The sequence below is a fragment of the Balaenoptera ricei genome, chromosome 3 (assembly GCF_028023285.1).
Source record: "Balaenoptera ricei isolate mBalRic1 chromosome 3, mBalRic1.hap2, whole genome shotgun sequence".
Classification (NCBI taxonomy): Eukaryota; Metazoa; Chordata; class Mammalia; order Artiodactyla; family Balaenopteridae; genus Balaenoptera; species Balaenoptera ricei.
In genome coordinates this window covers 116,488,951-116,506,150 of record NC_082641.1, presented here as the reverse complement: position 1 = coordinate 116,506,150, position 17,200 = coordinate 116,488,951, and the positions used below count along the sequence as shown (strand labels likewise).

At 41.3% G+C, this 17,200-nt stretch overlaps 1 protein-coding gene, 1 long non-coding RNA gene and 2 other non-coding genes across 4 annotated transcripts in view; 3 read left to right on the top strand and 1 right to left on the bottom strand.

The window, feature by feature from the left end:
• LOC132363807 (uncharacterized) overlaps nt 1–17,200 on the bottom strand; it is a 38,577-nt gene that overhangs the window by 13,993 nt on the left and 7,384 nt on the right. The window lies entirely within an intron of this gene.
• On the top strand, nt 1,923–17,127 carry HSPA9 (heat shock protein family A (Hsp70) member 9). The gene is made up of 17 exons (XM_059917193.1): nt 1,923–2,111; nt 3,729–3,787; nt 4,022–4,109; nt 4,931–5,112; nt 5,866–5,990; nt 6,528–6,601; nt 6,934–7,040; nt 7,520–7,682; nt 8,652–8,744; nt 11,444–11,653; nt 12,760–12,987; nt 13,884–13,988; nt 14,765–14,882; nt 15,306–15,400; nt 15,653–15,745; nt 15,924–16,064; nt 16,371–17,127. The coding sequence occupies exons 1-17, from the start codon at nt 2,031–2,033 to the stop codon at nt 16,446–16,448; spliced, it is 2,040 nt and encodes a 679-aa protein (XP_059773176.1). The 5' UTR covers nt 1,923–2,030; the 3' UTR covers nt 16,449–17,127.
• Nucleotides 12,045–12,115, top strand: LOC132364201 (small nucleolar RNA SNORD63). Its single transcript, XR_009502748.1, has one exon. It is a non-coding gene; the product is annotated as a small nucleolar RNA SNORD63 (small nucleolar RNA).
• Nucleotides 13,473–13,543, top strand: LOC132364202 (small nucleolar RNA SNORD63). The gene has a single exon (XR_009502749.1). It is a non-coding gene; the product is annotated as a small nucleolar RNA SNORD63 (small nucleolar RNA).

The window sequence follows — 17,200 nt, the reverse complement described above, 5'->3', positions numbered from 1 at the left end:
ATCTCTTTAAAATAGGGGTCATTAGACTGTAACTTGGATGACCTCAGGAAAGTCTACCTCTGAGGGAATTAAGAAAACAAGAGAAATGAAAGTATGAAGTAGACAAGTAAAGATAATATAATGATAACTAACAAATAAGAGTGTGAGGGTACTTTTTTTTTTAGGATCTGTATATTCTATAACCAATATTCTGTTTAACTTTTTATTTTCTTACTCCCACTTCCCTCCCCCCTCACAATGTGAACTCAGCTATCTTCTTTCCCTCCCAAACTTCCCCCAAAATTTCCTTCATACTTCCTCACACAGTGGTGGTCACTTAACAGTGGAGCATCTTTCTCTTGAAATTGGACTTTGAGACTTTAAGGACAAATTGCTTCATTTCTAAAATCAAGGCATTCCAGGACATATTTGTTGAATCAATCAATTGTTTTTCTTACAAATCTGAAAGTGGTCACAGCAAAGAGGTCAGTGGCATCTTGTTACAGAACCCACACCGTCTGTCCCAAGCAACAAGGTTTTGAGATGGGCCTGAGGAGCTGTCACTGAACACAAGTTCATGTGCTTGACTTACACTGAGGCCAAACAAACCAAACCATCAGAGTTTCGAGCAGAGAAAGGTTTATTGCAGGGCCAAACAGGGAGAATGGGTGGCTCATGCTCTAAAAAAATCCCCGAACTCCCTGATGGTTTTGGGGGAAGATTTTATATGCAAAATTTGGGGTGAGAGCTGCAGGGCGTGTGACTTTCTTCTGACTAGTTCGTGGTGAGGTAACAGGGCGGCACTCCAGGAATCTTGCCCTCAGCCTGAAGTTACCATCCTCCATCTGGGCAGGGGATAGTTTCCACAGAACTCACAGATATTATTATGTATAGTCCTTGACTGCGAACCAGGACCCTGAGCCAGGGTTGCGCTATTGCTTCTTGACTGTGCCTCCCTTGTTTCCCTTCCCAGATTAGCAACTGCTTGAATCTGCCTTTTGGAACTAAGGGACGGTCAAAGAGACTGAATGAAGCCTATTTCCTACAAAAAATAAATGGGGGACACAGAAAGGCTTTTGTGCCCAGGTGGGCCCACAGGGTCCTGCTCTGCTTCAGAGCCTCAGTGAGGCCCAGCAAACCTGGGCAGGTAAGATCCTGAGCTCAGGTATTTTTTCTCCGGAGGGTCTGCAAGATAATTAGCCTAAGGCAACCGAATGCTGTCTGAATGAAGGGCTGCTTTAGTAGCTCAAAACCCAAGGTCCCTGTGGTAAAAGTCTGAAAGAATTTGTCGAAAGTCTGCATATGTAGGTGTATTTCAAGTTACCGCAATAGCAACAAGCGATCAGAAGACGAAAAAATGACGAGGTTGAGCAACAAAGATTTCGAACCCCAGGTTCACACTGAACAAAGGCGCAAGACAAAATGGCGCCCTCCGCGAGGAGGAAACGTCAACTCGCGCAGAGCGTGTATCCGCCCGGGGCTCTCCCAGGGCAACGCTGGGACCAAACTCACGTGAGCTGGAGCGTCCTATGACAGCTCTAGTTAGACTCCTCCCCTGTTTCCACCACTCCCTGCGCACATGCGCTGCAGGGCCTCAGTAGGATGCCAGTTGCGCAGGCGCAACAGGCCCCTCCTCTCAGGCAACTGACGCAAGGACTGTTCGCAATTTATCCCGTGTGACCTTGAGTCTTTTCTGCCTCCGAGGACCGGGGTTGTCCACGGTTCTGCCTTATACCGCTTTTAGCCTTGTGGTCTCTCACAGAGCCCAGCCTGCCGCAGCCGACACGGGAGGACACGCTTTTCCCTGCCATCATGCCACGAAGCGTATTAGCCATAGGCCCTGACTCCGGAAACAGCGTTCAGGTATTTTCTTATCAGGCAGCGCGGGCGGCGCCTCAGCGGAAGAGCGGGCTTCCAGGCCGCAGCGATCAAACCCCGCCCCCCACCTCACGTAGTTGGAGGTTTCCAGAAGTGCTAGCACTACCGCGCCGCGCAGTTCTCGGCAGTCCGAGCGCGTGTTTGCTGCCTCGTATTTCCACCATTTAGCAGCCATGATAAACGCCAGCCGAGCCGCAGTAGCCCGTCTTGTCGGCGCCGCAGCCTCCCGGGGCCCCACAGCAGCTCGCCACCAGGTAAGGGACTGCCGGGCCTTCCCCGAGGGGCTTACGGCCTTGGGACTCAGCGCGGCAGGCCACGGCCTTCGGGGTCAGAATCCTCGGGGAGAGACAGAAAATAACGGACGTTTAGTATTCAGTGCTGCCGGTTCAAGGCCTTATTCAGGGTTTTGCGTTCCTGTCTCAGGCCCTGCTGAGTCACACTCCTTGGGAGCCTAGAGTTTTATCTCATCAGGTAGCGGGCAGTGGTCCTGATTAGTCCTTTTGAGACGATTAGACAGTTTTGGTCTTGAGTAGAAGGACGATTGTTCGCTGTGAAACGCAGAGTGTGCGAGGACTCCGTTGCTATGATACAACGAAGGAAGAAAGAGCATCTGAGCAGTAAATTAAAAATCAAGCTCTGATTTTCTTGCTTACGAATATTTGACTAGTTAGCTCCCCAAAATTTTGTCCTCCGTTATTTCAGAAAAAATAAGCAAATCAGGAAAAGGCCATGGAGTGGCTGTTCATTATCGTGTAAGAGTAAAAACATACCCTTTGGGGAAACAAGAATTGTGTTTCTGGGCTTCCCTGGTGGCGCAGTGGTTGAGAATCTGCCTGCCAATGCAGGGGACACGGGTTTGTGCCCTGGTCTGGGAGGATCCCATATGCCGCGGAGCGGCTGGGCCCGTGAGCCACAATTACTGAACCTGCGCGTCTGGAGCCTGTGCTCCGCAACAAGAGAGGCCGCGATAGTGAGAGGCCCGCGCACCGCGATGAAGAGTGGCCCCCCGCTCGCCGCAACTGGAGAAAGCCCTCGCACAGAAACGAAGACCCAACACAGCCATAAATAATAAATAAAAGTAAAAATAAAAATTATTTAAAAAAAAAAAAAAAAAAGAATTGTGTTTCTTTGCACTCAGGTTGGGTAAAAGAAGACTTGGAAGTAGCCTGAGGTGAGATTGTAACAAAGGTCTTTGACACTGATGGGAAGCCACTCCTGACTTTTTTCCCTCATAAACTGACTTCACAAAATTACTAATTCTAGTTCTTTTAAAGCAGTAGTTTGGGAAGGTCAGAGAAAATGTTTCTGATTAAGTTAAATCTCTACCTGCAACACGTAACATATGTGGGTCTTAGGTAGACACTGCTCCTGATGATGAAATTGAGTAGTATTTTAACATATTTTTACTTCTCCACGGGATATTTGGCAGAGTCTAGAAATAATTTTGGTTGTCACAACCTGGGTAGCCATGCTACTACTGGGTTCTAGTTGTAAAGGCCCAAGTTGCTGCTAAACATTCTGCAGTGCATAGAACGGCCCAGCTCCCAACAAAGATTTTGTTCACAATCAATAGTGCCAAGGTTGAGAGACCCTTTGGTAATGCAATTCAAGATAATTTTATATCTATTTATTTCTCTGATTTCATTGGGAATATTTGTACTTTATTAGGCTTGTTTGTTTCAGTACCATAACGTCTCTTAGACATGAAATATTTTATTTCAGTATATTTTATACATGGTAACCACTCAGTGAACAGAATTGAAAGTCTCAACCTTTCATGTATTCTTCAGAAGAATAATTAAAACAAGCGCAAGTTTTCATATGTAGTTCATGGCTGATCCTTTTTTTTTTTTTTTTTTTTTTTTTTTAAGGATGGCTGGAATGGCTTTAGTCATGAAGCTTTTAGAATTGTTTCAAGGCGGGACTATGCGTAAGTATAATTTCATTTCCTTTAGCATTTAGATAATAAATATTAAGCCCCGGAGCAATGGTCTCTAAATTTGTGATTAATTACTTCACTCAGAAAAAAAGACACAGCTAAGTTTATTTATAGAGTATGCATTTTGCCACAGTAGCAAATATTGTTTTCTTATGTTTTCCTACAACCATTTTGGAGATCACTGTTAAGATAACTAATCATAGCATTGTTTTAAATATCTTACAGATCAGAAGCAATCAAGGGAGCAGTTGTTGGTATTGATTTGGGTACTACCAACTCCTGTGTGGCAGTTATGGAAGGTAAACAAGCAAAGGTGAGCATGATTGGAAGCTCTGGATCATGTAGTGGTAACCAGTACACAATTCAGAATTCTGTGTCCTTTGGCTTAGATAAGGGACATTTTCAAAGCTGCTTTTATAATTCTTAAGACTCTTGTGAGGTGAATCTTTGTGCTTAATTGTATGCTGGTAATAAATGAATGGATTTGACTTCCCAGGATTTAAGTGTGTCCTAGTATAGATGTAAGACTACTAAGTTACCGTTAGGACCCATTGGAATGACTTGTACTGTTGATTACTTCTGTAATTAAAGTTCTGCTTTTTTGTAAGTCAGTTAAACAAAGGCTAAAGGTGCAGGAACAGTCTAGAAGCAAGTGGAGCTCCAAATAATGCATGGGCTGCATTCTAAGTAAGGCATGTTCTTCCTTCTAGAGGAAGTAGAGGCTGTTCCTCCTTTGTTTGTGAAATCTTTATTCCCACCTGGTTCTCCTCAAGAATACTTGGAGCACCTGGATTTTTGAATTCCTTGTTGGCAGTTTTTTTTAATGCCTGAAACTTGTAGGCATCACCAAAAAATCAGAAGTAGATTTAACTCTCCGTATGGAAGGAAAGATTACGTTGTGCAAACATTGAGTACGAAAGATGTGATTTATATTTGTTCCTGTTTTTTGGATGTTCTTAGTTGTAGGTTGTTTGAATCTACAATAGTAGTTGCTTACTATATCAGCATTCACAGAGCAGAAAAGTATGCCCATTAGTACTGTTTTTTAGTGTTTGTTCTGTGTCTTAAATGATTGGTACAAAGACACTAGTGGTGACTGGAACCTCATTCTCTGTCCTACTTTGGGAGTTTTAGGTGCTAGAGAATGCTGAAGGTGCCAGAACCACCCCTTCAGTTGTAGCCTTTACAGCAGATGGTGAGCGACTTGTTGGCATGCCGGCCAAGCGACAGGCTGTCACCAACCCGAACAACACATTCTATGCTACCAAGCGTCTCATTGGCCGGCGATATGATGACTCAGAAGTTCAAAAAGACATGTGAGTAATAGCAAAAATGTATTTATATGCAAAGGCTATACGGATGAATCTTAACAGCAGGATCCCTGGGGACAGGCCCTGCTCCTGCCAAAAGGGTATCTCCTTCAAAAAATTCAATTCTGCCTTCACAGATTAGGTCTTTGCTATGTGTGACATGATATATGAAGATTTGGCTAGTCACTCCTGGACCACATAAATTGGCGTTAAACACATAAGGCAGATAATGGCATAGGCGCCATCTTGATACTGATCGGATATGTTTTCAAGGTTCATCCTTGTTGTGGCATGGATCGGTATTTCATTTCTTTTTATGGCTAAATAATATCCCATTGTATGCATACATACTGCATTTTGTTTATCTGTTTGTTAATGGGCATTTGGGTTGTTTCCACTTTTTGGCTATTACGAATAATGCTACCATAAACATTTGTGTATAGGTTTTTGTGTGGACATATGTTTTCATTTCTCTTGGGTAGACATCTAGTAATGGAATTGGTAGGTCATATGGTATCTCTGTTACCGCTTTCCAAAGCAGCTGCATAAATTTTTGGTGAGAAGAATGTTCAGGTTTCATCAGGATGTTTTTACATGTTAATGATTGCTTTCTGAAGGTTTTCATTAAACAAATTCCTGAAGTTCTCATTTGTTGGCCATGGATCTCTTGGGGTGGAAGATGGGCTTTCATGGTGTATGGTAACCTCATGGTAGGTTGTGCTGGCATGTTTTCTCAAGTATAATTTTTGTGTCTTTCAGTAAAAATGTTCCTTTTAAAATTGTCCGTGCCTCTAATGGTGATGCCTGGGTTGAAGCTCATGGAAAACTCTATTCCCCAAGTCAGATTGGAGCATTTGTGTTGATGAAGATGAAAGAGACTGCAGGTGAGAAAGCTTAGTTCATATCTGGGAAAATTCAGAGAACTGCATGATTCCTCTGAGATCACTGGCTTCCATACCTCAGTGTCCTCTGGATGAGTCTGCAGTGGCTTTTATACAGAATACCTAGGAATGGCAAAACTTTATTACTCTTTCCCTACAAATTGAATTTCTCTTACAAGTTTTCCTAATGGTGGCTTGCTTGTTTCTTTTTTCCAGAAGGGAAATCAAAAGACTACACATTAAGCTTTTGTGTCTGTTAGGTAAAACTTCCCATTTAAGAAACTAGTGGCTCTTCTAAATCTAAAAGTAGGTCATTGTTGCTGGTGAGCCTTCACTAACATGTTAAAGGTGAGATCTTGGGTTTTTTAAATTGGAGTGTTTTCCTACAAGGTCTCTTCATGTTAGGTCATATGCTAAAAAACTATTGGGTGCTGTTTGTGACCTCAAGAGAGTGACACAGGTTGTTAGGCTACATTAGTAATTGTAGCCTGTTTCATCTGATAGGGTCTCATGAATGATTTTCATTGATTGCTTTTCCAGAAAATTACTTGGGGCATACAGCAAAAAATGCTGTGATCACCGTCCCAGCTTATTTCAATGACTCTCAGAGACAGGTGAGTTTAATTATCATTTTTAATACATTTATTTATTTATTTATTATTTATTTTCGGCTGCATTGGGTCTTGGTTGCTGCACATGGGCTTCCTTTAGTTGCAGCGAGTTGGGGCTACTCTTCATTGCGGTGGCTTCTCTTGTGGAGCACGGGCTTAGTTGCTCTGCGGCATGTGGGATCTTCCTGGACCAGGGTTCGAACCCGTGTCCCCTGCATTGGCAAGAGGATTCTTAACCACTGCTGCCACCAGGGAAGCCCCCCAATTAGCATTTTTATTCCGGAAATTAATGGTACCTGGGACACGGTGGAAAATGCTTTTTTCTTTTTTTATAGGCCACTAAGGATGCTGGCCAGATATCTGGACTAAATGTGCTTCGGGTAATTAATGAACCCACAGCGGCTGCTCTGGCCTATGGTCTAGACAAATCAGAAGACAAAATGTAAGTTTGTGCAGTAAATTCCACCTAGATTTGTGAGACTTAAGTTCATGGAACCTTGAAACTTATCCTAAATCATCATCTTGATTTCATAGTGATTGAGCCTTATACTTAGACTGGAAATGTACTGCCTTGACCTTTTCCCAAGGCTTTTATGGTCTGTGTTTTTCATTCATTTCAAGATTGTCCCTTGATTACTTTTTCTTTTTCAAGTACTGGCTGTGGTCATTTTTTCCCCTTGGTATGCCTGTTGGCAAGTATTCATCCAAAAGAGTGGTTTTTGTTTTTTAACATTTCATTTTAACTGTATGTGTGTTTTACATGTTGCTGTTAGGGCTGCCTGTTAAGATATATGTCACTTATGCAGTCATCAACTTTCATAATTATACCTGGGGGGGAAATAGCCAAGTTTATGTTGGTTTGGTTACTGAAATCCATACGCTGTGATGAGTTTTGTTCCTGATGGCCTTTTTTCTTTCTAGCATTGCCGTATATGATTTAGGTGGTGGAACTTTTGATATTTCCATACTGGAAATTCAGAAAGGAGTATTTGAGGTGAAATCCACCAATGGAGACACTTTTTTAGGTGGTGAAGACTTTGACCAGGCCTTGCTGCGTCACATTGTGAAGGAGTTCAAAAGAGAGGTTAGTTACCAGTGTGGTTAATATGTACACATTGGAATACTGAGAATTTCTTTGTTCGTACTGCTATTTGTTTTTTTTTTTTACGATTTTTTTTCCCTTAAGAGAGTGTTGAATAGGCCACTGAAATTGCATTTCAGTTCCATGGGTGCTCTGAACTATTCTGGTTATCGTAGCTTCAAATTGGGAACAAATAACAATTAAAAGGCTATAGCACCTGGTGTACAATAGTACTGTGGCATTTTATTTAAGGGACTTGAATATCTTTGGATTTGGGGTATCCGCATTTGACAGGGGTTGCTGGAACCAATTCCTCACAGATACCAAGGGATGACTGTATAGGTTTCCCCCACTATCTGAAAATTGAGCCTGCGAAACTTTTGATAAGTTGAAATGTCGTGAAGCTACACACTTTGCTAACGGATGCACAACATAAATGGTTGTATGCTCACAGACAGTTCAAAGCTATGGTGGTGGTTTGGTGCTCAGATAAATGTAGTTACTGGGGAAGGAGCTTGGGGTGCACACTGCCTCTAATGGCTCGCTGCAAAGCAAACGCTGAACATTATTTGCCCTTTTTGCCTTTTTTGTAAAAGTGAAAATCCTTTTTAGATTTCATTTGATTAGCAAAAACAGGTACTAATATAGATCTTTTATAAAAGGGAAGTGGTGTAAAGCAAACTTTGGAAAAGTGGGGGGATACCTGTATTGGAAAATGAATTATGGGAACTCCTTTTTTGAGCTAGAATCCTACAGCTGGAAAGAACTGAGAACAGTTCATCCTCTAACTCCAGACACATATTTCTTTTTCAAAGTAGGTCTTCTTTTTTCCTATAGATTTTTAAGGGCAATAAGTAATTTCTGCTTGTTTATAAAGGTATGGCTCTATTTTGTTTTGTTACACCTTACCTCTGCAATTTAAGTAGTATTCATTTTCTTAACACTAATATATTGTGTGTCTTCACTTTGTAGACAGGGGTTGATTTGACCAAAGACAACATGGCGCTTCAAAGGGTTCGGGAAGCCGCTGAGAAGGCCAAGTGTGAACTCTCTTCATCTGTGCAGGTGAGACGTGGACAAATTCCACCAGTCTTGATGGATCCTTTCAGCCTGAGTTTACTCGAATAGCATATTCTAATTGGCATAATGTCGGTCAGATTTTTTTTAACAGTTTTCTGGTTGGTGATTAAAAAGCCTTTCCATTAGCAAAGGAGCATTATGTTTTTTATGGGTGAGCTGAAGCACCTAAATCAGGTTATGATTTGCTTTCCTGCTGCCACATGAGAACCTGGAATTAGATCTCCTGCCATCTTGCTATATCCCTGTCACGGACCTAACATGCTGTTATTCTGTTCTTAGTGGTTAAGGCAAAGGGAGGCTTCATCTTTCAGAACTGGAGCAACTTTAGCACTCTGGGAAGGGAAGAGGTATTTATAGCATCTGTCATTGTGTTGGTAAAGTGGGTGACCTTCAGTCACATCTGGATTTTCTTTTTTCTTTCTTTTTTTTTTTTTTTTCTTTTTAATAGCAGCTATAAGGAGTGACAGAGCTGTACAGGGTCATCCATGAAGTTGATGGTATTCCCTCGTCCTGCTGTCAGAATTTGCAGCACGATGGTTGGGGCCGAAATATGTGGCATTACCAGAGGATAGCTTATAATTCTTCCCAGGGGTTGTCACTTTATGAAACAGGACGTTGGTTAGTTTTACTGTGGCTCTGTCCTGTTGATAGGTATTTGGATTGTTTTCCACCATTTTGCTATTATAGCAAGGTGTATTGACCATCCTTGTACATTAATGTTTGTGCATATGTGATTGTAAGTCTATAGGTTAAATTTATAGAAGCACTTATTACCCTTGAGTTTATAATGTGGTTTGGGGAGGTGGACACTAATGAGAACATTATATTAATAAATGTCAGAAGTAATGTAGAGGTTAAGAGTTACTCTGCCGGCAGACTGGTGGAGATGAAGTCCTTATTTCATTACTTATTAGCTGTGTGACTTTGAATGAATTACTTAACATTTCTGTTTTCTTGTCTATAAAATGAGGATAAATGGTGCTCCATTCCCCCTTAGAGTTGTGAGGATTAGTAAATTAATACATGTAACATGCTTAGGACAATATGTAATAAATAGTAAGTGTTACTCTAAATGTATGTATTAATTTTGTTTTTTTAAAAAGGAAAGTTAGATTTATAATAAAGGAACCTGACAGGTGTTTGACATAATTAGGAGAGCTTCTGAAAGGTGAGTTAATCAGGAAGAGAGAAAGGGTCAGGTAAGTATGAGGTTCTCGGGTAAAGACCTGAGTAAGGGTCAGTGTGGCTGAAGTACAGACTAGACTGGCAGGAGGAACATAGAAGATAAGGCTAGAGGCTTTATAGATAGGGGACTTGGTATCTTTCCTGAGATAATGACAACTACTGAAAAATTTTAAGGTGGGCCGGTAACATGGTCAGATTTGGGGAAAGCACTCTGAGGTGGAGTGCTCTTTGTGGCAGCCTGAGTGGGTGTGGGAAAATGTTGGGAGGCTATTGCAGCACACCAGGTGGTGAGAGAGGAAGGACTTGGACCAGAGTGTGGTAGTGAGAGATACATGGTTGGAATTGAGAGAGAAGAGGGACAGAACTTCATGGTGGAACTGGCTTTCAAGGGTGGAGAACCCTGGAGTTTTTCACCTGGTCATTAATATATAGCATATAGAACTGCACTAATACAGTAACTACATGTGGCTATTTAAAATTAAATACAATTTTTAAGAATTCCATTTCTCAGTTCCACTAGCTGTATTTCAAGTATTCAGCCACATGTGACTAGTGGCTGCTGGATTGAAAAGCACAGATAGAGAACATTCCCATTGCCACAGAAAGTTCTGTTGGATTGCATTACTATAGATAATTTTATTTACTGATTCGGTTTGTTAACATTTTGCAAAGAAAGAGAAAATTGTTATTGGTGTTCTTGAAACTATATCCAATATCACTGTTTTTACAAAAGATGTGTTGATTCTCCCTATAAAGCATTTATCTGTCCAGGGTACTCTACCTGAAGAAAGCTGGTTAAGGATTTGCTCCCTTCAGTCTTTATTCCCTGTTGGCCTTGCTTTGTGAAGTTGGAGGGGCAGCATACACAAACTCTGTTCCTGGGGGTTCACCCCGAGACACCTGTTTCTGCATGTTTAGTAGTGAGTTTTGTTAGTCTAAATATTCTTAATCCATGCCTTATCAGGATTTTAGGTTTATTAAGTACTGTATGTTACATGGTGTGACTGTAGCAGTGTTAGCTACTCCCTGGGGATGTGATAGCAGTAGTCAGTCCTTGTAGTTCTCTTTAGCATTTTTGTTGTAGCTTTCTTAACCATCTTCCTGAAACTTGGAAACCCCTGGTTTGGTGGCAGATTATTTGGTTCAAAGCATACCTTTCACATTTTTCTTAATGTGCAAGGAAATCTTTTAAAACTTGGTAAAAGAACACAGTAGTGTGATTCTTAATATATTTTTAATGGCAGGACAGACTGTTCTTCACCTCCTGAATGGGGATTTTTCCTGCTTCTCTATTCCTTTCTTCACTGTTAATAACAGATTTATAGTGTTTACTTCTGGGAAGATAAGAGGTTGAATCTTAAGAGTCACTGTCTTTGGTGGCCGTTCATTTAAAGTGTCTGACCCTCCCTGTAACTTTCACAGTCTTCCTTTCCTAGGGTATAGTCTTTAATTGAAGTAATAGAGAGACTTCACTACTGGTCTCCCTGCTTCCTTTGCAGACTGACATCAATTTGCCATACCTTACAATGGATGCTTCTGGACCCAAGCATTTGAATATGAAGCTGACCCGGGCTCAGTTTGAGGGGATTGTTACTGATCTAATCAGAAGGACCATAGCTCCATGCCAAAAAGCCATGCAAGATGCAGAAGTCAGCAAAAGTGACATAGGAGAAGTGATTCTGGTTGGTGGCATGACTAGGATGCCCAAGGTAAGGACCCATGGAATTCTTGACATAGAGAGCAGAGAGGGCCAACACATAATTATTTCTTAGGACATGACATATGGCTTATGTTGTGTAAGGACATGAATATGTGGCCTTTCTACCATGCTGACCTGAAAGGAGGATGAATTTGTGCCCTTGCTAAAGAGTTCTTAAAGGGTATTTTAAAAAAAGGATTAGGAAAGGGGAGAATGTCTTTGGGGTAGCAGCAAGGAGGATCCTGAACTTCAGTTTTATAGAATTTTTAGGAATGAAACAAAGTTTGCGGTCAGAGACAGCTTAACATCTTGGTACTAACTAGCTTCTATGGGCAATTTTGGACATGTGTTTTGCAGTATAGTGTTTGGGGTTTCTAAAGGCATCTCTTCAACAGAGATTTGTGCAATGATGCATTTTATCAACACATCATTCTGAAAAGACAGGTGTGTGGAAAACTAATAACTGAGCACAGAACCTGTTGATGGTGTAATTCTTTATATCTTGAATAGAACTATCTTGGGTCTTGATTTTCATAATTTTTCCTTTGGAGTACTTGTGCTTAGGAAAATGATGCATACAATAAATCTGAAGTGAAAAGGAGAGACTTTGAACCAGGCAGATATCTTTATGTTAACAAATTATCCCAGATGTTATTCAAATAGAACTTTTTCCTAGCATTAGTAAAATAAGCAGGAGGGGAAAACATGCCTCATACTTGCACCAGTATTGAATTACTACTGCTTCTATTAAGCTGATTTTTAGTTGATACATAGAAGAGGACTTGGACTATACAAATTAAGTCCCCTTGCCTTGTACCTTGTATTTCTAATTTGATGTGTTGCTTGGGAAACCAGATAACAAAATTTAGGCAAATTGTTCCCAAATTTAAAAGGGCTATGAATGAGATACTCAAGAGTAAAGTGTATGGGTAACCAAACAATATACTTAATTCATTAACAAGAACTCAACTACAAAATAATTTGGGTAAATGTTCTTGGATCTGAAGCACCCTGTCCTGAGACCTGGTGGGGTCTCAGGACACATGTGCTGTTCTCCCCTTCTCAGGCAATTGCCCTGAGTAGTGAGTGACAAGGTTCTTTTTTCTTGGTGCTCAGGTTCAGCAGACTGTGCAGGATCTCTTTGGCCGAGCCCCAAGTAAAGCTGTCAATCCTGATGAGGCTGTGGCCATTGGAGCTGCCATTCAGGGAGGTGTGTTGGCTGGTGATGTCACAGATGTGCTACTCTTGGATGTCACTCCCCTGTCTCTGGGTATTGAGACTCTGGGAGGTGTCTTCACCAAGCTTATTAACAGGAACACCACTATTCCAACCAAGAAGAGCCAGGTAAAAGCCACCCCACCTTATTTGTCACAGAGATACTAGGTTCTGTGAGGATGTGATTGTAGCCACTTCTGTGAGCTTTTCCTAGAAAACTTTCCTTTTTGTTTTGCAGTCCATACTAGCTGAATGTTGAGGGGTGGTAAGAATATTGTCCTTTGTTCTCTTTTGTTCCTGGAAAAGTTCTCTTTACCTGTCAGCCAGTGGTGATGATTTTAGGGAAGTCATCAATAGTCTCTCCTTCTCAGGATGATAATTGCCAGAAGGAGCCTCATCATTTGAGACTAAATTCCTATACTCTTCTGTTCTCAAAGGCAGTAAAAAGAATGGCGTGGCCGAGACCAGGGGAGTGTGCTTGTCTCCCTGGAGAATGATAGGGGTTCTGAGATATCAAGCCAGGGTTATTTGGACAATGGCTTGGTCTTAGATTAAGAATTATTTCCTTTCTCAGTTTTGGTGTTTTTCTGAAAGAACTATGGCTATTGCTATGTTTGCAGTGATGTATTGCCAACACATCATTCTGAAGAAAAGTGTGTGGTGATTTCCTAATACTATGAGCATAAAATAAATGTCCTCTCTGACCCATTTCTCTGGATGAGCATGTTTCAACATCTCGCTTTTTATAGCTCCTTCTCTTGAGGCCTTCTGTGCTAATGCTGCATCTTTGTACAATGCATTTGCTTAGCTGAAAACAATAGCTATTGTATGCCCTTTTGCTGTGCTAATCCTACTCCTGTTCTCTATAAAGACATAAGCCTTTGTTTTGAACATAGTGTACATTAGGATTCTTCCAATGTTGGGATGTGAATTTCTTTCTTTGGTTTGTTGCACTTTGTAAGGGGGAGTAGGCTGGAGGGAAAAAATCAGGCTGCCAACCCAGCAAGTTTCCTTTTTCTCCCTAGGTGTTTTCTACAGCTGCTGATGGACAGACTCAAGTGGAGATTAAAGTGTGTCAGGGTGAGAGAGAGATGGCTGGAGACAACAAACTTCTTGGACAGTTTACTTTGGTAGGTATTGGGAATCATGAATGTTATGCTCATTTTTTTATGGTGAAGTTACACTATTCTAACCCCTAATATTACCATAAACTGCTGACAGACGCAGTCTGTGTTATCTTAGCATAGTATTCAAATGAATTCTGCAACTGGATAACCATGGCTTCAGTTTTTACCTGAAAGCCCTGCTTCTTGTGCCTTAGGAACTAAATAAAGAAGCTTGTAAGAGCCAGGGAAATGTTAATAAACAGTGCTTATTAGAAGAAATTCCTGATTACTATTTTACTACTTTGAAAGACATTTGATATTGTTACTGGCTGCTACTTCGTCATCGTCGTCTTTTTTTTGGCTGTGCTCTGTGGCATGTGGGATCTTAGTTCCCTGACCAGGGATTGAACCTGTGCCCTCTGCAGTGGAAGCACAGAGTCTTAACCACTGGACCGCCAGGGAAGTCCCTTGTTCTGGCTTCTAGTCGGCATCGCTTACTGCTTGTTGGGATGAATGATGGAAAAGTTTACTCTTCACACATTGTGTGTCCTTAGGTACATAAAGCCATTGTGGTTACTTGCTATAGCCAACCTTCACTAGTATGAGTCCTATTTATTTCAAGCAGCAATGAAATTACCACCCTCACCGACAAACTCATGTTTTTGTACATTTAAGTGAAAGTTTCACTTGTTCCTCCCAGAAACCAAGTAATTTCTTCCCCAGAAGACCGTATAGGTTTTGGAAATAGAGCACTGGACCCCTTTGTGAGAGGAGCTTACTCTGGTGTTTATTTATTCTAGATTGGGATTCCCCCAGCCCCTCGTGGAGTCCCTCAGATTGAAGTTACATTTGACATTGATGCCAATGGGATTGTACATGTTTCTGCCAAAGATAAGGGTACAGGACGCGAGCAGCAGAGTAAGTACTCTTATTTATTAAGACTGTAAGAGTGAGGTGAGGGACTTTTCTCTGTTGGGAACTAGACCCTCTAGATTGGGCATTATCTTTTCCCCTAGCCTCAGGGGAGGATGATGAGTCCTCTTTGCCCTCTTTCTCCTCAGTTATCAGTGTCACATTAACAGGTATGGTGTTTATGTCCCCAAAAAAGGCAAGCACTGAGCCTCTGGATTGCTGAAGTTTTGGTAGGTAGGACAGTTAGTTGTTCTCTGTATATTTTAGACCCTTGGTTTCCCTCTGCTTATTGTAGGACAGTAGGATATTCCCCTTCTTCATAATGCACATCAAGCTACTCTGAAGAGGAGGATTCTTTTTCTTAATACAGTAGAGGAAGAAGCATATAATTTTCCTGGGAAATAACGAGGTGCCTTCTTTTCACTATAGTTGTGATCCAGTCTTCCGGTGGGTTAAGCAAAGATGATATTGAAAATATGGTTAAAAACGCAGAGAAGTATGCTGAGGAAGACCGGCGAAAGAAGGTGATTACTTTGCTCATAACTTCTATGTGAAATGCCTTTCTTATTCTCAGACTCCCCATATCAAAATTTTCATGTTACAGAATCCAGCTAAAACCTTACAGACATCTCAGACCACAGTGATATCTCCCTCTTAACTGTTTATACTCTGTTAACTGTATGTCGCGGTTTTCATGTTGTCTTCTTAGTGAGGACATTCAGCCGACTAGTTGATTGGGAAGTCTTCATTCATATTACATTTTTAATTTCTCTTAGGAACGAGTTGAAGCAGTTAATATGGCTGAAGGAATCATTCATGACACAGAAACCAAGATGGAAGAATTCAAGGACCAATTGCCTGCTGATGAGGTAAACCCTCTTTTAAAATAGCTCAAGAAGTTGGGAGGCATCATCACCAATGTCAGTGAAGGTCATTTTTCTGTATGGGTCTTGATAGGAATTTAGAAAATGTTTCTAAACATTCTGCTGTGTGTTTATGGGATAAGAACCAGAAAAAGTGAGGGTCTGGTTTTGTTTTGTTTTTAAGTGCCACAAGCTAAAAGAAGAGATTTCCAAAATGAGGGAGCTCCTCGCTCGAAAAGACAGTGAAACAGGACAAAACATAAGACAGGCAGCATCTTCCCTTCAGCAAGCATCATTGAAGCTCTTCGAAATGGCATACAAAAAGGTACAAGGCTGTTTTACTCAATGACTATTTTGCTCCTAACTTGATGTAACTGCTCTTGATTACTGTCACTGATGGCTCCTACATAGCCATTTATGGAACTGGGAGTATTGGAATTGGAAATATCCTTCTTCCTGCCTTCTTGACTACTTTGGGTGGGAGGGAGGGAGGGAGGGTGAGGTCAAAGGGAAGAAATCACTAAAACTGGGAGAGTGGAACAGTCAGGATATGGCTTTTTCGTTTTTAGTTCATCAGAGAGCAAACTGTCACCCTTAACATTAAACAAGTGACTCTCATGTTTTCTTATAGATGGCATCTGAGCGGGAAGGCTCTGGAAGTTCTGGCACTGGGGAGCAAAAGGAAGATCAGAAGGAAGAGAAACAGTAACAGCAGTAAACTTTGGAGTCGAAAGGACAACATATTATGATGCTTGGGAGTGAAGGGATTTCCTGAGCTGAAATGGGCAAAACTTCAGTCTTCTACTGTGTTTTTGCAGTACTCTATATATAATTTCCTGAATATGTAAATTTAGTGACCATTAGCTAATGATCATTTAACAAGTGATAGTTCCCAACAGTACAAAGTTCACAGTATTCTGTCCCTAGCCTGTCATTCTTTTTCAGTTGCATGTAAAATGGGGGGAAAGATGATTTATTGATCATTCTAAAGATTTAACGTTGTTTTGTGCTGAAGTGGCTGTATTTTCAAAGGGGTGAAACCATCTCACACACTGAAGACAGTATCTGGAATGAGACCATAGGGGGATGAGATCCGTCTAGTTACCTAAGTACTGCTGTACCAGCCTGTGTGTATATGGAGTTCTTCAACTGAGGCCTTGCAAGGCAAGCCAGCTGTGCCATGTTGGGAGGTAGGGCAGGGGAAGCTAAATCAATGGAAAACTAAGCTAGCTATTTATGTGAGGTCCAGCTTCTAAAACACAAGTCTCCCAAACTTTCTGAAGGCATACTTTCCTAGCTACCCTTTGGCCTGTGTCTGGCACCTGTATCCCTGATGACTGTTCTTTTTGATCCATTCTGGATTTTTAAAAAAATAAATAGGAAAAGCATTTTGATCTCTTCTCTGTGAGGGGTGAGGCTGAGATTTAGCTTCAGAAATACGACATAAATCACATTTCCCAA

Bases quoted from the DNA above. Each gene is read 5' to 3' on its own strand.
- HSPA9 (XM_059917193.1), top strand. From the start codon at position 2,031: ATGATAAACGCCAGCCGAGCCGCAGTAGCCCGTCTTGTCGGCGCCGCA. The intron at 5,991-6,527 runs GTGAGAAAGCTT...TTGCTTTTCCAG, and splicing joins GAAGATGAAAGAGACTGCAG to AAAATTACTTGGGGCATACA. The intron at 11,654-12,759 runs GTAAGGACCCAT...CTTGGTGCTCAG, and splicing joins GCATGACTAGGATGCCCAAG to GTTCAGCAGACTGTGCAGGA.